General features: G+C 33.5%; 1 protein-coding gene across 3 annotated transcripts in view; it reads right to left on the bottom strand.

Moving 5' to 3' along the window:
• LOC110957817 (calcitonin gene-related peptide type 1 receptor-like) overlaps nucleotides 1–18,363 on the bottom strand; it is a 26,858-nt gene continuing 8,495 nt past the window's right edge. Inside the window, exons 4-13 of one of the 3 annotated variants that reach the window (XM_022204022.2) lie at nucleotides 17,754–17,864; nucleotides 9,854–9,966; nucleotides 9,637–9,728; nucleotides 9,406–9,532; nucleotides 9,183–9,336; nucleotides 9,051–9,111; nucleotides 8,905–8,971; nucleotides 8,257–8,475; nucleotides 8,131–8,172; nucleotides 1–6,942 (exon numbers count right to left, since the gene is read on the bottom strand). In XM_022204022.2, the coding sequence (XP_022059714.2) occupies nucleotides 6,736–6,942; nucleotides 8,131–8,172; nucleotides 8,257–8,475; nucleotides 8,905–8,971; nucleotides 9,051–9,111; nucleotides 9,183–9,336; nucleotides 9,406–9,532; nucleotides 9,637–9,728; nucleotides 9,854–9,966; nucleotides 17,754–17,864 (1,193 nt within the window). In that variant the 3' untranslated portion in view covers nucleotides 1–6,735. Of the gene's footprint in view, nucleotides 6,943–8,130; nucleotides 8,173–8,256; nucleotides 8,476–8,904; nucleotides 8,972–9,050; nucleotides 9,112–9,182; nucleotides 9,533–9,636; nucleotides 9,732–9,853; nucleotides 9,967–17,753; nucleotides 17,865–18,363 lie in introns of all 3 variants that reach the window. The other 2 variants (XM_022204021.2, XM_051943371.1) reach the window with 2 other exon arrangements.

Below are 18,363 nucleotides of genomic sequence, written 5' to 3' on the forward strand. Positions count from 1 at the left end.
GAAACTTCAATCAGTCTTTTATTAAACAACAGTGAAAGATGTTCAGGCTGGTGCAGAACACGGATCACATGAAGCCAGGACCTCCTCCTGCTGCCCAGGGCCACGCTGATCAAAGGGGAAATGTGCCGCTGAACCACTCCACCTTTCCCAGATCCTGGGCGGAGCCGGGCCGCTGGCAGCAGCAGAACAATGGCAGGAAGCCGGAGACGAGCGAGGGACTTCCTGTTGGCAGGACGGAGCCGAAGACGCCTCCAGCGGTGGACAGCAGCCGAGGACCTGGACTCTGAACACCACGGCTACAGCATGCTCCATGTTCTCACCTGGAGTTAGAGAGGAGTTACTGATTACCTGAGATGGATGGAGACACCTGATCAGCTTCAGGTTCTTCACAGCTCCACAGCTTTCACAGCTGTCTCCATCTGACCACCATCATGAGGTCAAAATGTTCAAAAAGTCGAGTGAAAATGAAGTGAAGTCGTTTTTTTTTAACCCTTGAAACCCTAAACTAGCCTTTGACAGACATGTTAACTTTTAACAAATCACCAAAATATTCAACTTTCCAACGGTCCTTGAACTGCTCATCAGTAACACGCTGCTCTAGTTGAAAACTGAACCAAATCTCAGCTCAAAATCACTTTATTCTACATCTATCATTCTAAAAATAGTCAAAAATAAACAGTTTGCATGAACCAGATTCTATAAATAATTAAAATTATGTGAACCTATAGTAACTCAGCTGGGACCAACAGTAGACAAATAATCAGAGTTTCAGCTGAACTGCAGGCAGTGCTGCAGGTCTTTTAAACCTAATTAGTAGAATATCTCTGGTATGTAGAGTCTCCTCGTTATTTCCAGTCCTGGTACCACAAATGGATAAAATGTTCTATTCTTTAGTTTTTTCAGTCATTTATTGTTTTGCAATATTTGATTGTAAAATGCCACTTAAAATAAATAAAACTGAAATAATAAATCAAAACCTGTAACTACAGTGTTTTCTTTCCTGTGAAGATGGTTCCAGATGAAAACGGCTGATTTATTTCTGAAGGTGGTGTCCCAGTGAGGTGATGTTTCCACACGCTGACGTCTGCTGATAAACCAGAGTGGTGACATGATGAGGCGTTCTGATGGATCTCGACCCAGCGGTCCGACAGAACCGACAGACTTCCTGCGGTCCCACCCAGACCCGGGTCACATGACCGAAGCCCTCCACGCCCTGCAGCTCATCCATTGTTCTCTAGTGGCTGCTTCCAGATGTGTCCTTTGTTTTAAATCATTACAGCTTTCTGTAGAGGAGGATTTTACTGGAATCTGCAGCAGCAGCTCTGAAGGAAATGATTCATTAAGTTTTACTGGTTTGGTTTCTGTCCCTCAGAGCTTCTTCACATTCCTCTCATAGTGACTCCTGTGCTGCTGGAGGTGAAGAGCATCTCAGGCATCAGAAGGTTTTTTTGAGGACATGGCAAAGTGGAAATGAGGAGTTTCCCTCCTCTGAATGAACATTTAATCTGCGGCTTCTCCTGAGACTTCACATGATTCAGTCTGAGCAGAAAGAAGAAATTACTGCAAAAAAGAAGTTTTAGGTGAGATTAAAAGAAAACTGTACCACACTGCACTGAGTTTTAACAGGGTTAAAGCCCAAGACCTGCTAAGCAGGTTCATGAAGCATGTTATGTGTTAAAAATAACCTAAATTACAGAATCAGAAACTGTAACAAAAAAAAAAAAAAGAAAGATGTTAAACTTTCCAGCATCGTTTGAATTTAATCTCTGCCGTTCCATCTAAAAAAAGCAAACAAATCTCCCCTTAAAATTGTGACATTTCATCAAAATCACTCAATTCTTCATGTCTCAGTTTAAAAATATGCCAAAAATGAAAATTTCAATCATACAAAAGTTTAGGAAAAAATTAAATTTCTGCCCTTCTTGCTGCAACTGTGAAACCATGAGAGACTCAGCTGTGACCAACAGTCACCTGGTGAAAATTCAAAAATGTGACAACAAACACTCAGAAATTGTTTGGAGTTCAGAGGGTTAATTAGATATTTCAGTGTAAATGTCCACACAAGAACTTGAGCTACTAAGTCATACCATTTAAATTCATATCATCTCTCAATAACTGTATTATTTCTGAGGTGAATAGTCGAATATTTTCTTTTATAAACAATCAAAATCAAACACTTAATAGTTCAGACCAGCTGAATTGAATCCACCTGTGAATCCAATCAGTCTAACGGGTTCTAAAATGAGCTGTGAGCAGCAGAACGTCCTCAGTTTTGGACCTGTGGAATGTGTTGATCTGCATCATGGCTCCATGTGGGAAAGAACTGAGGTAAAAAATCTGATTTTGAGACTAAAACGTGGAAAAAGATCCAGGAAGATCAACTAGACATCAGTGAAACACAGCTCAGGTGTGGTCGTCGTAGTTAGGACTTCTGAGATCAAAGATAAAAAAGAAAAAACTTAAGGGATTACAAGATCCAGTTTCTTCAGTAGGTAAATATTTACTTTTCTAATGATGATAATGCAGGTTATAGACTTTGTCTCAACAAACTCAGCCAAAGTGGCTGTACATACTTGATCTTTGACAATATTTTTATATTATTTCAAAACTTGCTAATACTCTCTGTGCATCGGTGTAGAAAGATGTTTCACCATGCTGAAAGTATTTTCCAACAACATGCTCCTCTGTTTACTGTATTTAAATCACGCTGCATTTACTGTTTTAATCCAGTATGCTTGATTTTCCTGTGGAGACACTGACTGCCGTTCAACCTGGAAATTCTCAGAATTTTCGTCACATGAATCTTGGCCACACCTGAATCAGTCATGACTTTTTTGGTTGAGTTGAGGAGTGCAGAATTTTTTTTATTTTTTTTGCAGAATGTGATTATTGTAAGTTATTTGTTTTTGGCATTTTTAAAATATAAGATATGATTTTAACGAAATAACAGGATTCTCAGCTTCGATCTTGTTCTTCTTCCAGTTCTTTCTGTTTTGTAGCTATCTTGGGACCATCTGAAGTCGAATGAAATGCATCACCTTCCTCAGATTAAGTCTAAATACAGGTATGGCAATATGCAGCAGATTTATGTGTTACTACATCTACAGGCTTGTCGGAGAACGTGTGTCGCTATTCAGTCACGTCCTGTGGAAATGTCCTTGACAGATTGACAGAACTGCAACGGACAGCAGACATCAGCTAAACGCTTCACACTGCAGTGGAAGCATGCGGAAGTTAAAGGCAGTAAACAAGTGTTAGTCATAATTCTGAGGAAGTGTTTGCTACCAGCACACAAGAGCTGACGGATCAAGAGTTCAATGGCGATGTATTCTTAGAAACAGGATGCCTGCAATACATCCACCACTCTGGTTTCCACTCAAGTAAACACAGGGAGGTGCTGCTGTGGGTAAACAATAAAAACATCAACAGCTTTCACGTGTTCCAGGTTCAGTTCTGCTGTATCTTCTAACACCCAGGTTAATGTTCATGAACACTGGGATGATGCTCCAGACGCAGTCCAACAACCACAGACTCCTCAGTGCATTAAAGTCGTGATGATGACAGGTATACCAGTCAAAAGTAAATATCTCTCACACATGCTTCTGATCACCTTCTAAGTGCTTTTTCAGATCTACAACTTGATGAACGATGCTCTGAAAGGAGAGACATAGCACTTTTCCTCTGGGACTTCCTAACTGTACCTGCTGAGCAGACAGCAACACGCCTGGCTTTGTCTGGAAACAATATTCATTTCTGAGGGAAACGGTTTCTAAGGTCAGACGAGGAAATCCCACCCTTAATTAAAAATGTGGGAAGGACAACACTCACAGATTTTCTTTTGTTTGTCTCTGAGGGAAATGAAATGGAAGCTGGCAAACTGGGACTGAAACACAAATGAATCTCAGATTTAAACAGCCTGTTTTTATTTACAGCATTATTACTTCAGGATAGGCAAGCACTATGTTACAAAAATAACAACAAAATTCTGACTTTTAATCACAGATGTCCACTATGGTGTCCATGTCCTAGCTTAGCCCATGCTAATAGCAACAGAAACAATCATTTTATTTATATTGTGTGTTGAAAAAGCTCCACCTGTCCTTTATAAAGAGTTTTCTTCACAGCGCAGATTTTCAGAAAATATTTTAGCTGCTTTCTTGCTGAGAGTAAGACGAGAACATTGACACCACCGTCGAGTCTGAACAAAGCTGGCCCCACCAGGATTGGCTGAGCTAGCTAGCTTAACATTAACATCTCAAACTGAAACAGTGATGCAACTAGCATGACTCTTTTCAAAGTTATCAAAATGTGAATAAACGGATTAAAACATGTAAAGATATAACATGTTGATTAATGAGCTTCAGAAGTGCTAGTAGGTTATTCTTGTTTGGCTAGGTGTTAGCTGTTTCCAGTCTTAATGCTAATGTTATACCCACCAGCTAACCTGAGCTCAATATTAACATAAATAAAAACGGGGAAACATTGTGCTAGGCTGATTTTGCTTGGCTCGCGGCTTCTTTATATTGCGTTTTAATCCTAACCTGAAACTCACCAGCTAACATTAGCTGATAGCACTTAAAAGCCAACAAAGTCTGTGTTAATTAGTAGGCGGCTTTTACTTGGCTGGCTGTGCCTCTGTGTCCTGACCTTATGCTAACAGTAAGTTAAAAACTGACTGTTAGTTCAATTTTAGCACAAAGTATTGACAGAGAGGAACAGCTTGCATGTTTCTGTCCAAACTAAACGGATAAGAAGAAATGAGATACAGCATGTTAAATCATGGGCTTCAGAAGAAGTAATATACTGCTGGTAAGTAAACTGTGTTTGTTTGGCTAGCAAGTTAGCATAGCTTTAACTGGCTGTACATTGCTTAATATTAAGCATACAGTGGTATCAATCTTCTCATTTCACTCTCAGAAAAAAAAGAAATTATTTTCCCAAAAAAACTACTAATTTAAGAATTTAATGCTACTAATCAGACATTTTAGTCCTCAAAGTAGTGCACTAGTTTAGCACAGTTAGCTGCATTTATCAGAATTTTAATAGAAAAATGCAATATGTATCATGTCAACAATATTTATTCCATCACAAAAAATCTCCACAGAAATCACAGTAGAAATTATGGATTTACACAGCATTACCTTTTTAAGAAATCTTAGTAAGTTTTTACTTTCTTGTTCAGTGCTGCATGTTTAGTTTGACATTTTAAACCATTTTTTTTCTGTCCTTTTTTTCCCCATAGATAATGAGAACATTAAACCACATATTTGTGGTTTTATTATCATTGGACAGTCACTGAAGTTCCCATTTTCAGCTTAAATGCAAACCTACTACATTAAGCTTTTCTTGCTTTTACACTATTTGCTGACTTCATATTTCATATTTTCATGACGTGTAATTCCTGTTATTGAAGGCCGAAACCAGCAGCTCTTCACTCCTGACAGGAAAGTAACCTTTTATTAAGAGATCTGATGTTAATACTTGATGTTAACGATCATTTTGTGCTCAATGTAAGGTGTTGAATCAGTTTGATTTTGTTACCTGGACGCAATTTTTTTTAAAATTCAGCTTTCTACTGTGATCAAACAGCTGTGAGCAACGCAATACAACGATGTGTTCTTAACTGACTGGAAAATAATGTAAAGTACACTCGTGCCAGTCTAAATGCAATGTACAAATTCATACTATGTGCCTCAGTATATGTCATATCAAACAATCACATACATGTACAAACGCATGCACTTTTTCTCTCACAATCGTCTCTCCAGCATTTTGGAATAATCAGACACGAAGTGAAAAAACACATTAACTTAAAAAATCGCCGAGCTGGACAAAGTAAGCTTATACATCTAACAAAATTAGGATGTGAATCTCATTATTTGGCCCTGCGACAGACTGGTGACCTGTCCAGGGTGTCCCCTGCCTTCACCAGAGTCAGCTGGGATAGACTCCAGCACCCCCCATGACCCCAGTGAGGATAAAGCGGTGGATAGAGAATGGATGGATGGATGGATCTCATTATTTGTTTATCTTTGAGGACATGAAATCACACATAAATAGAATATTTACCTCAAGGGGGAGTTCAGTCCAAGATGCAAACCTTGAATTGAAAAGTAGCTAAAGCAGAAATGGTATTTGTTAAAGCAAATTCAGGGTTTATTGTAAGTTTTTGTGCTTTTTTTGCTTTACTTTTGTGGTATTGTGGCACTAAAACTGACACCAAAGCTACTGCAAAGTTGCTTTTCCAAAATTTGACCTCCTTCTTTGCCTCTCCAATCTGCTCTGATTCATTAAACTTGCATTAATCGGTGTGAATATTCGTCCTCCTGTTTGCAGCATCACAGCTTCATGTTCCCACTTTGCCAAACGTTCTGAACTTCAGTATTCTTAAAATGCCATGAAAACATAACATCTCTCTGTCAGCTTAACAGAACAGCTTCCTGTCCATCAAGGACTCTTCAGGTTGAATCCACACGATGCAGACAGAATGAATTCCTCATGTTGATGGTTTAGAGGCTGTTTGATTCACCTTGTCTTCATGTCTGACAACAGCTCGTCTCAACAGCTTTACAGTGGAAGTAATTGTGAAGAAATGGTCTTTGGTACTTTTCTTTCTATTGATTTGCCAGAAAGGTAAAATATGATTTTTATTTTTTGTTTGGGAGATGAAAGAAGAATAAAACTTAACTCCAGGATCAATCTTTGCAGAAGAAGCGGGAACGTGGATGGGCGTCCTCAGACGAAGGGGCTGTCCGACCTGAATATGTCCGAGTAGCTCTTTCCGTTCATGTGCTCGGTGTGGCTCTCGATGCTGTAGCAGCGGTGGACCTCGGTGAGCGACGACGCCACAGAGGTGGCCGAGCGGAAGAAGTCGGCGTTGGCAAACGTGCCGGCAAACTGCATCCGCTGTAGATTCCAGTGTCTCCGAAGAACAGTCTGAACCTGGACAAGGAGACGGAGAGACGTGGTTTTAAGGTAAGCGGACTACAGTCAGTGGTTTTCATTCAACACAGTTCAAAAGACTGTTTCACCAAAGTGCTTTCCAACAGAACAATAATTTATCACACAAGTCCAAATATTAAGTTCGAGACCCCTTGTATTAGCATAGTACATGCTAATAGCAACACAAGCAAAGTTTTTTTTTGTTTGTTTTTTATTATGTTTCTTCAGAAAAACTTTGCCACAAAGCATATTTTTGAAAAGTCTGAAAAGTATTTTAGTTGCTTTCTTGATGAGAGTTAGAAAAGAAGATTCCACAGGTCTTGAGTCTGTATGATCAGTAGGAAGTTGGAATCAGCAGGATTAGCTTTGCTAGCTAGCTTAACATGAGCACACAAAACTGAAATGGTGATACCACTATTGTGACTCTTTCCAAAGAAAACAAAATGTTAATAAATATAAAACATATTGATTAATGAGCTTCAGGAGTGCTAGTAGGTTATTTTTGTTTGGCTAGGTGTTAGCTGTTTCCAGTGTTAATGCTAATGTTATACCCACCAGCTAACATTAGCTTAACAGTAACATAATGAATGCTAGCTGTACTTCTGTGTCCAGTCCTTATGCTAACATTAAGCTAAAAAAAAAAGTTAGCTCAATTTTAGCACAAAGTATTGAAATAGAGAGACAGCTAGTATGTTTCTCACCAAACTTAGCTTAGCTCATTAGCTTAAGATTAGTATCTAAAAGTGAATCATTGAAATAGCTACTCTGTTGAAAGTTAACACAATCTGGATAAACAGACAAAAACAAGTAATATGAGAGAATTGGTGAGCTTCAGAAGTCCCAGTAGGCTGCTTTTGTTTGGCTAACATGTTTGTCTGGTTTTCATGCTAACATTAAGCTCTCTAGCTAATGTTAGGCAGTGAGCTTAGTGTTAGCATAAAGAATGGAAATGGGAAAACGGGTAGTGAGTCAGTATGATTTTTCCTTATTTCCCTATTTCAAATCTTTATGTTAATGTGCAGCTAACATTAGCTGGCTATAAAGACAAATTGTAAATAATTCATATAGCATACAGATTACTGGTTTGGTCAGTTTATCTTCATGTACAACAACATATGCAATCAGAGTGAGTCTCACTACTGAAACAGGTGGAAAAGTCAAGTTCCGTTTTGGAAGAATCAAACTCACCTCCCCGTTGAAGAAGCAGAATATTGTAGAAACCAGGAGACCCTGCAGGCAAGAAAAGGTTTATTTAGAAATCCTCCAAGCTGGACACAGATTACTGCCACATGCTCACGAGTTCTTGCTCCTGACCTGGTAGTGCATGAGGATGTCCATGATGTACAGGTAGATCTCGAACACCCAGTGCTCGTGGGGCTTGTAGGGCAGCAGGACGAACTGGATGCCGAGCAGCGGGATGAGGATGAGGGTGGCCCGGACCGCCCTCATGTAGAGGCTCGACTCGGCCTGGTGAGTTACTCGCAGCTTAGTGATGAGAACCCGGACGATGTTCAGCAGGAAGAAAAGGTTCACCTGGAGTCCAGAAACCCAAGAAACACGACATCCGATCAAAAATAATATACACACTGAAAGGCTGGTTCAGCTACTACTGTCCAGGTCTGTTAATTCTGGTGCAGTTTATGATTTAAAATGAATGAATCACATAATAAAAACCTGATAATTAAAAACCAACTAGCTCTGTCACAGTCAGGATAGATAGATATTACAAGTATAGTACAGATAGTATTGACATTGATGATCTGATGTTAATACTTGATGTTAATGATCATGTCGTGCTCCAGTGTAAAGGGTCCAATCAGTTTGACTTTATCTGAACACTGTTTTTTAACTGGTTGTACTTTTGCACTAAACTTCCTGATGAATTTCCTGGTGAGGCTGTTTGTTTTTGCCCCTTACACTGATGACCTAAAGGACATTTTGTGGTAAATGATGAGTTCTCACCACCAGGGCAGCGCAGATCGGACCGTGGATGATGTAGAGCAGCGAAGTGGCCGAACTCACCCAGCAGCTGTGAACACATCAGCGAGTTTATTCAGGATGGAAACATGGGATGTTTGTAGGAAAATGTGAAGATAAAACTCACTCACTTGTCGTCGTAGTAACAGAGGCGAGCTATGGAGTGAATCACCGCCGGTATGAGTGGAAAACCTGTGAGATGAAGATGTTAGTGAGTGGGACTGACAGAGCCAGTGTTGAATACTTCATGAACCCAGACTCACCCCAGCCGAGCAGATAATACCACATGAGATGCTGCTTTTCTGCAAACACGGCCACCACGATGAGCGTGTGCAGGTAGATGCCCTCACAGAGCATCCAGAAGTAGTTACAGCTCATCAGGTACAGGTGGATGAACATCAGCAGCTTACAGCTTCCCTGGAAAACACCAACAATGAGCCAAAGAAACCCCCAGACATACCTGAGGTAAACCAGAACGTCGCTCACCGATTCGTTGTAGTTGTGTCCCTGTTTCTTCACCACGGTGGTCAGCCGGACCACGGTGATGACGGAGTTCAGGACGAAGGACAGGAACAGGTTCTTGTGGAGGGTTATTCTCTGGCAGCTCAGACTCCTGAACGAGCACAGAAAGCACACATTTACATTTTAAAATCAGACAGAATGTTCAGATTAAATATGCCAATAAAAGCATCGGTTTCAGAAATAAAGGAAACGTACTTGAAATGAAAGAATATTCCCAGTGATATGAGCAGTGACACCAGCGACAGTCCGTGACCGATCATCACCAGGTAGAAGTGGGTCATCGCTGCCTGCTGTGGAACACAACAACCATGTTACACCTCCATCAGACAGAGGGTTCTACCGTGTTCTCTGCTTCGTTTTTGGTAATTAGCCAGTTTTTATAATGGTTCTCCTGCTCTGTCTGCTTCCTTACCGTCCTCTGGTGCGTCACGTTGGCTTTACAGTTGGTGAAGTTGGTCCACGTCCGGTTGCTCTCCGGGTGGCGACCCCACTCCCCCGTCTCCGTGCAAACTTTGGACGCCATCGCTGTGAAGGAACGTAGAACATGCAGCTAGAAGGTTCTGAGGAGCTTCTGAAAAGTTCTACTAAAGTAGACTTCACCCAGATTGGTCTTCTTCAGTGTAGGAAAGACGTTCCAAATTCTTCAGTTGTTTGCTTGTAACATTATGGGAACGTTTCATGGAACTCTACAGGCCAAATGTTCCATCTGTGTTAATATATCATGTTACAGGAGCGTTCTCCAAAGAACGTTCTTATGTCTGAGTCCTTGATAGCATCTTAAAGTTATTTTTTCCTTTAATGTTGCATTGAGAATATTCTTTGTTAACGTGGTGGAAACGTCTTGTAGAAGAACATTTTAGAACGTGTTCCCTCACCAACAAGGCACAATGTTCCACCTTTAACATGTCAGATTACAGGAACCGTTTGTCTTCATTAACATTTGGAGAACAATTCTTCAATGTGGGTTTGAGAATGTTCTTCCTTGTTGGTTTTATGGAACTTTACAGGCCAAATTTTCTATCTTTGTTAATATATCACGTTACAGAAATGTTCTCCGAAGAACATTCTGTCTTCTGAGGTCTGTATAACATCTTGAATTTTTTTTTAAATTTTGATGATTAGGAAGTCATTCACCTTCTTTCAGCCCTCAACAGAAATAATTCTCTATAAAATATCTGCAAATCATTGATATTTTTTCTAATTTAAATTCATTAAAAGGTGAAAATAAACTGATAAATGCTGGAAAAGAACAAATAGATTTTTGATGTGGATATTACTACAGTTATGGTCTGTTTTCTGTCACATTTTAATACCCACAATGCATTGCAGATTGCAGCTAAATGTGCAGAATCATCCTGGACAGGTGAGGAAGGGGCGGAGCCACACCAAACACACCTGTGAGCTGAGGAAGGCGAACAGAGAGCTGCAGAAAGAGGAGAAACATGGAGTCTGATGCAGTTTCTGCTCATCTTTTCTGCATATATAAAGATAAACGACTGGCTGTGATGAGAGAGCCTGGAAGGATCTGATCCAGGAGCAGCTCAGATGAAGGCGAGAAGGTCCACATTCCTCCCTCAACAGTAAGAGTTCTCCTCGACAAGCCTCCCATCAACACTCACAACATATCAGCACTAATCTGATGTGATTTTCTTACAAGAACTGTGTTTATTGTTCGGGTTCGTTATGAGAAGATTTCATCGGTGGTGTGTCTTTCTTTGACCTCGTCTGTGAAGTTTCCCACCTGATCAGCTCAGAATGTTTTTATCTAAAGTGTGTTTAATGAGGATGTGAATATTTTCAGAGTTACAGTTCCTTAAAGCACACAGAAATGTTTTAAAATGTATTTTCCATCATTTCTGAGCTTCATCACTACAGCAGGTAAATACATGAAACTTTCTTTGGAGTTCTGTTTAAAACTGGAACTAAATCAGTTTTACTTCCATCCAGGTCTCACAATTTGTCTGAGACTAGAGAAGTTTTACATCAGTATAAATGATGAATCATAGTTTCAACAGTAGAACTGCAGCAGTTAAATGTCTATAAGTCACGGAAACAAGCATTGTTACCCAGGATGTATTTTCTCTTTAGTTTAACCAAAATTATACAAGTTTCTCCAAAATGTTTTGCAATTAGTCTAAAATGACTTTTAAAAAAAAGTCCAAAACATCCTTGAATTCATTCAAGTCATCTCAAAATTACAAAAGATCTGCCCAAAATGGTTTAAAACTGCTGCTACAGAGATGGTTTCTGCACTCTGAGTTTGTTCACCGAACGTCAGGATCATAATAAAGGTTTAATATTACAGGTTTAATAATAAAGGTTTAATATTACAGGTTTAATAATAAAGGTTTAATATTACAGGTTTAATAATAAAGGTTTAATATTACAGGTTTAATAATACAGGTTTAATAATAAAGGGTTAATATTACAGGTTTAATAATAAAGGGTTAATATTACAGGTTTAATAATAAAGGGTTAATATTACAGGTTTAATAATAAAGGGTTAATATTACAGGTTTAGTAATAAAGGGTTAATATTACAGGTTTAATAATAAAGGGTTAATATTACAGGTTTAATAATAAAGGGTTAATATTACAGGTTTAATAATAAAGGTTTAATATTACAGGTTTAATAATAAGGGTTAATATTACAGGTTTAGTAATAAAGGGTTAATATTACAGGTTTAATAATAAAGGTTTAATATTACAGGTTTAATAACAAAGGTTTAATATTACAGGTTTAATAATAAAGGTTTAATAATAAAGGTTTAGTAATAAAGGTTTAATATTACAGGTTTAATAATAAAGGGTTAATATTACAGGTTTAATAATAAAGGGTTAATATTACAGGTTTAATAATAAAGGGTTAGTAATAAAGGGTTAATATTACAGGTTTAATAATAAAGGTTTAGTAATAAAGGGTTAATATTACAGGTTTAATAATAAAGGTTTAATATTATAGGTTTAATAATAAAGGTTTAATATTACAGGTTTAATAATAAAGGTTTAATAATAAAGGTTTAATATTACAGGTTTAATAATAAAGGTTTAGTAATAAAGGGTTAATATTACAGGTTTAATAATAAAGGTTTAATGTTACAGGTTTAATAATAAAGGTTTAATATTACAGGTTTAATAATAAAGGGTTAATATTACAGGTTTAATAATAAAGGTTTAATATTATAGGTTTAATAATAAAGGGTTAATATTACAGGTTTAATAATAAAGGGTTAATATTATAGGTTTAATAATAAAGGTTTAATATTATAGGTTTAATAATAAAGGGTTAATATTACAGGTTTAATAATAAAGGTTTAATATTATAGGTTTAATAATAAAGGTTTAATATTATAGGTTTAATAATAAAGGTTTAATATTATAGGTTTAATAATAAAGGGTTAATATTACAGGTTTAATAATAAAGGGTTAATATTATAGGTTTAATAATAAAGGTTTAATATTATAGGTTTAATAATAAAGGGTTAATATTACAGGTTTAATAATAAAGGTTTAATATTATAGGTTTAATAATAAAGGTTTAATATTATAGGTTTAATAATAAAGGTTTAATATTACAGGTTTAATAATAAAGGGTTAATATTACAGGTTTAATAATAAAGGTTTAGTAATAAAGGGTTAATATTACAGGTTTAATAATAAAGGTTTAATATTACAGGTTTAATAATAAAGGTTTAATATTATAGGTTTAATAATAAAGGTTTAATATTACAGGTTTAATAATAAAGGTTTAATAATAAAGGTTTAATATTACAGGTTTAATAATAAAGGTTTAATATTACAGGTTTAATAATAAAGGGTTAATATTATAGGTTTAATAATAAAGGTTTAATATTATAGGTTTAATAATAAAGGTTTAATATTATAGGTTTAATAATAAAGGGTTAATATTATAGGTTTAATAATAAAGGTTTAATATTATAGGTTTAATAATAAAGGTTTAATATTATAGGTTTAATAATAAAGGGTTAATATTACAGGTTTAATAATAAAGGTTTAATATTATAGGTTTAATAATAAAGGGTTAATATTACAGGTTTAATAATAAAGGTTTAATATTATAGGTTTAATAATAAAGGGTTAATATTACAGGTTTAATAATAAAGGGTTAATATTACAGGTTTAGTAATAAAGGTTTAATATTACAGGTTTAGTAATAAAGGGTTAATAATAAAGGGTTAATATTACAGGTTTAATAATAAAGGGTTAATATTACAGGTTTAATAATAAAGGTTTAATATTATAGGTTTAATAATAAAGGGTTAATATTACAGGTTTAGTAATAAAGGGTTAATATTACAGGTTTAATAATAAAGGGTTAATATTACAGGTTTAATAATAAAGGGTTAATATTACAGGTTTAATAATAAAGGGTTAATATTACAGGTTTAGTAATAAAGGTTTAATATTACAGGTTTAATATTACAGGTTTAATAATAAAGGTTTAATAATAAAGGTTTAATATTACAGGTTTAATAATAAAGGGTTAATATTACAGGTTTAGTAATAAAGGGTTAATATTACAGGTTTAGTAATAAAGGGTTAATATTACAGGTTTAGTAATAAAGGGTTAATATTATAGGTTTAGTAATAAAGGGTTAATATTATAGGTTTAGTAATAAAGGGTTAATATTACAGGTTTAGTAATAAAGGGTTAATATTACAGGTTTAGTAATAAAGGGTTAATATTATAGGTTTAGTAATAAAGGTTTAATATTACAGGTTTAGTAATAAAGGGTTAATATTACAGGTTTAGTAATAAAGGGTTAATATTACAGGTTTAGTAATAAAGGGTTAATATTATAGGTTTAGTAATAAAGGTTTAATGTTACAGGTTTAATAATAAAGGGTTAATATTACAGGTTTAGTAATAAAGGGTTAATATTACAGGTTTAGTAATAAAGGGTTAATATTATAGGTTTAGTAATAAAGGGTTAATATTATAGGTTTAGTAATAAAGGGTTAATATTACAGGTTTAGTAATAAAGGGTTAATATTACAGGTTTAGTAATAAAGGGTTAATATTATAGGTTTAGTAATAAAGGGTTAATATTACAGGTTTAGTAATAAAGGGTTAATATTACAGGTTTAATAATAAAGGTTTAATAATAAAGGTTTAATAATAAAGGGTTAATATTACAGGTTTAATAATAAAGGGTTAATATTACAGGTTTAGTAATAAAGGGTTAATATTACAGGTTTAGTAATAAAGGGTTAATATTACAGGTTTAGTAATAAAGGGTTAATATTACAGGTTTAGTAATAAAGGGTTAATATTACAGGTTTAGTAATAAAGGGTTAATATTATAGGTTTAGTAATAAAGGTTTAATGTTACAGGTTTAGTAATAAAGGGTTAATATTACAGGTTTAATAATAAAGGTTTAATATTATAGGTTTAATAATAAAGGGTTAATATTACAGGTTTAGTAATAAAGGGTTAATATTACAGGTTTAATAATAAAGGGTTAATATTACAGGTTTAATAATAAAGGGTTAATATTACAGGTTTAATAATAAAGGTTTAATATTATAGGTTTAATAATAAAGGGTTAATATTACAGGTTTAGTAATAAAGGGTTAATATTACAGGTTTAATAATAAAGGGTTAATATTACAGGTTTAATAATAAAGGGTTAATATTACAGGTTTAATAATAAAGGGTTAATATTACAGGTTTAGTAATAAAGGTTTAATATTACAGGTTTAATATTACAGGTTTAATAATAAAGGTTTAATAATAAAGGTTTAATATTACAGGTTTAATAATAAAGGGTTAATATTACAGGTTTAGTAATAAAGGGTTAATATTACAGGTTTAGTAATAAAGGGTTAATATTACAGGTTTAGTAATAAAGGGTTAATATTATAGGTTTAGTAATAAAGGGTTAATATTATAGGTTTAGTAATAAAGGGTTAATATTACAGGTTTAGTAATAAAGGGTTAATATTACAGGTTTAGTAATAAAGGGTTAATATTATAGGTTTAGTAATAAAGGGTTAATATTACAGGTTTAATAATAAAGGGTTAATATTACAGGTTTAGTAATAAAGGGTTAATATTACAGGTTTAGTAATAAAGGGTTAATATTATAGGTTTAGTAATAAAGGTTTAATGTTACAGGTTTAATAATAAAGGGTTAATATTACAGGTTTAGTAATAAAGGGTTAATATTACAGGTTTAGTAATAAAGGGTTAATATTATAGGTTTAGTAATAAAGGGTTAATATTATAGGTTTAGTAATAAAGGGTTAATATTACAGGTTTAGTAATAAAGGGTTAATATTACAGGTTTAGTAATAAAGGGTTAATATTATAGGTTTAGTAATAAAGGGTTAATATTACAGGTTTAGTAATAAAGGGTTAATATTATAGGTTTAGTAATAAAGGGTTAATATTACAGGTTTAATAATAAAGGGTTAATATTACAGGTTTAATAATAAAGGGTTAATATTACAGGTTTAGTAATAAAGGGTTAATATTACAGGTTTAGTAATAAAGGGTTAATATTACAGGTTTAGTAATAAAGGGTTAATATTACAGGTTTAGTAATAAAGGGTTAATATTATAGGTTTAGTAATAAAGGTTTAATGTTACAGGTTTAGTAATAAAGGGTTAATATTACAGGTTTAATAATAAAGGTTTAATATTATAGGTTTAATAATAAAGGGTTAATATTACAGGTTTAGTAATAAAGGTTTAATATTACAGGTTTAGTAATAAAGGGTTAATATTACAGGTTTAGTAATAAAGGGTTAATATTACAGGTTTAGTAATAAAGGGTTAATATTACAGGTTTAGTAATAAAGGGTTAATATTACAGGTTTAGTAATAAAGGGTTAATATTACAGGTTTAGTAATAAAGGGTTAATATTACAGGTTTAGTAATAAAGGGTTAATATTACAGGTTTAGTAATAAAGGGTTAATATTACAGGTTTAGTAATAAAGGGTTAATATTACAGGTTTAGTAATAAAGGGTTAATATTACAGGTTTAGTAATAAAGGGTTAATATTATAGGTTTAGTAATAAAGGTTTAATGTTACAGGTTTAGTAATAAAGGGTTAATATTACAGGTTTAATAATAAAGGTTTAATATTATAGGTTTAATAATAAAGGGTTAATATTACAGGTTTAATAATAAAGGTTTAATATTATAGGTTTAATAATAAAGGTTTAATATTATAGGTTTAATAATAAAGGGTTAATATTACAGGTTTAATAATAAAGGTTTAATATTATAGGTTTAATAATAAAGGGTTAATATTACAGGTTTAATAATAAAGGGTTAATATTATAGGTTTAATAATAAAGGTTTAATATTATAGGTTTAATAATAAAGGGTTAATATTATAGGTTTAATAATAAAGGGTTAATATTACAGGTTTAATAATAAAGGTTTAATATTATAGGTTTAATAATAAAGGTTTAATATTATAGGTTTAATAATAAAGGGTTAATATTACAGGTTTAATAATAAAGGGTTAATATTACAGGTTTAATAATAAAGGGTTAATATTACAGGTTTAGTAATAAAGGTTTAATATTATAGGTTTAATAATAAAGGGTTAATATTACAGGTTTAATAATAAAGGTTTAATATTATAGGTTTAATAATAAAGGGTTAATATTACAGGTTTAATAATAAAGGTTTAATATTATAGGTTTAATAATAAAGGGTTAATATTACAGGTTTAATAATAAAGGTTTAATATTATAGGTTTAATAATAAAGGGTTAATATTACAGGTTTAATAATAAAGGTTTAATATTATAGGTTTAATAATAAAGGTTTAATATTACAGGTTTAATAATAAAGGGTTAATATTACAGGTTTAATAATAAAGGGTTAATATTACAGGTTTAATAATAAAGGGTTAATATTACAGGTTTAATAATAAAGGTTTAATATTACAGGTTTAATAATAAAGGTTTAATATTACAGGTTTAATAATAAAGGGTTAATATTACAGGTTTAATAATAAAGGGTTAATATTACAGGTTTAGTAATAAAGGGTTAATATTACAGGTTTAGTAATAAAGGGTTAATATTACAGGTTTAGTAATAAAGGTTTAATATTACAGGTTTAATATTACAGGTTTAATAATAAAGGTTTAATAATAAAGGTTTAATATTACAGGTTTAATAATAAAGGGTTAATATTACAGGTTTAGTAATAAAGGGTTAATATTACAGGTTTAGTAATAAAGGGTTAATATTACAGGTTTAGTAATAAAGGGTTAATATTACAGGTTTAGTAAAAGTAGTGGAGGTTAACACTCAGTGTGAGATTCACCGTGAGGGTCGAAGTCTTTGTAATAATCTGGACAGCTCTGCTCTGTGAGTCCAGCTTCAGCTTCATCCCAACACAACCATCCGTCCCACGTGGTGTTACACACCGGGCCGCCTGGAAATAAAAAAAAACACTGATTATTATTTATTATTAATGTACGTTTGGCATGTGTTGTAAGGATGTCACTTTAGAGTCACTCTATTATTTTTAGTTTTTTTCTTTTACAAACCAGACAAGAAAATGATCGTTTTAAAAATAAATGAAAAAATTAACAATAGTGCAAAACGAAACGGTTAATAATGAGCTCTTCCTAAAATCCTGCTCTGAGTGACAGAATCTGATCTCAGTCACACTGAGTCATTTTAAATGCAGAACTTTTGTTTAGAATTGAGTATTTTCAAGAAATAAATCTGTAAAATAGCAGAAAATACTGGCAGCTCATAACTAACAGTAAAACCTGGCCGTTTTCTATATTTTAACGCTGACATGCACACAAAATAATAACAATAAAAACCAGTATTTATATTATCTAATGACATAGCTGGAGTAAAAACATGAAATCGTGACGTACCAGAACAAGGAGACATTTTTCTGATGTTTAACCGTAAATCTA

The sequence above is a fragment of the Acanthochromis polyacanthus genome, chromosome 22, assembly GCF_021347895.1.
Source record: "Acanthochromis polyacanthus isolate Apoly-LR-REF ecotype Palm Island chromosome 22, KAUST_Apoly_ChrSc, whole genome shotgun sequence".
Classification (NCBI taxonomy): Eukaryota; Metazoa; Chordata; class Actinopteri; family Pomacentridae; genus Acanthochromis; species Acanthochromis polyacanthus.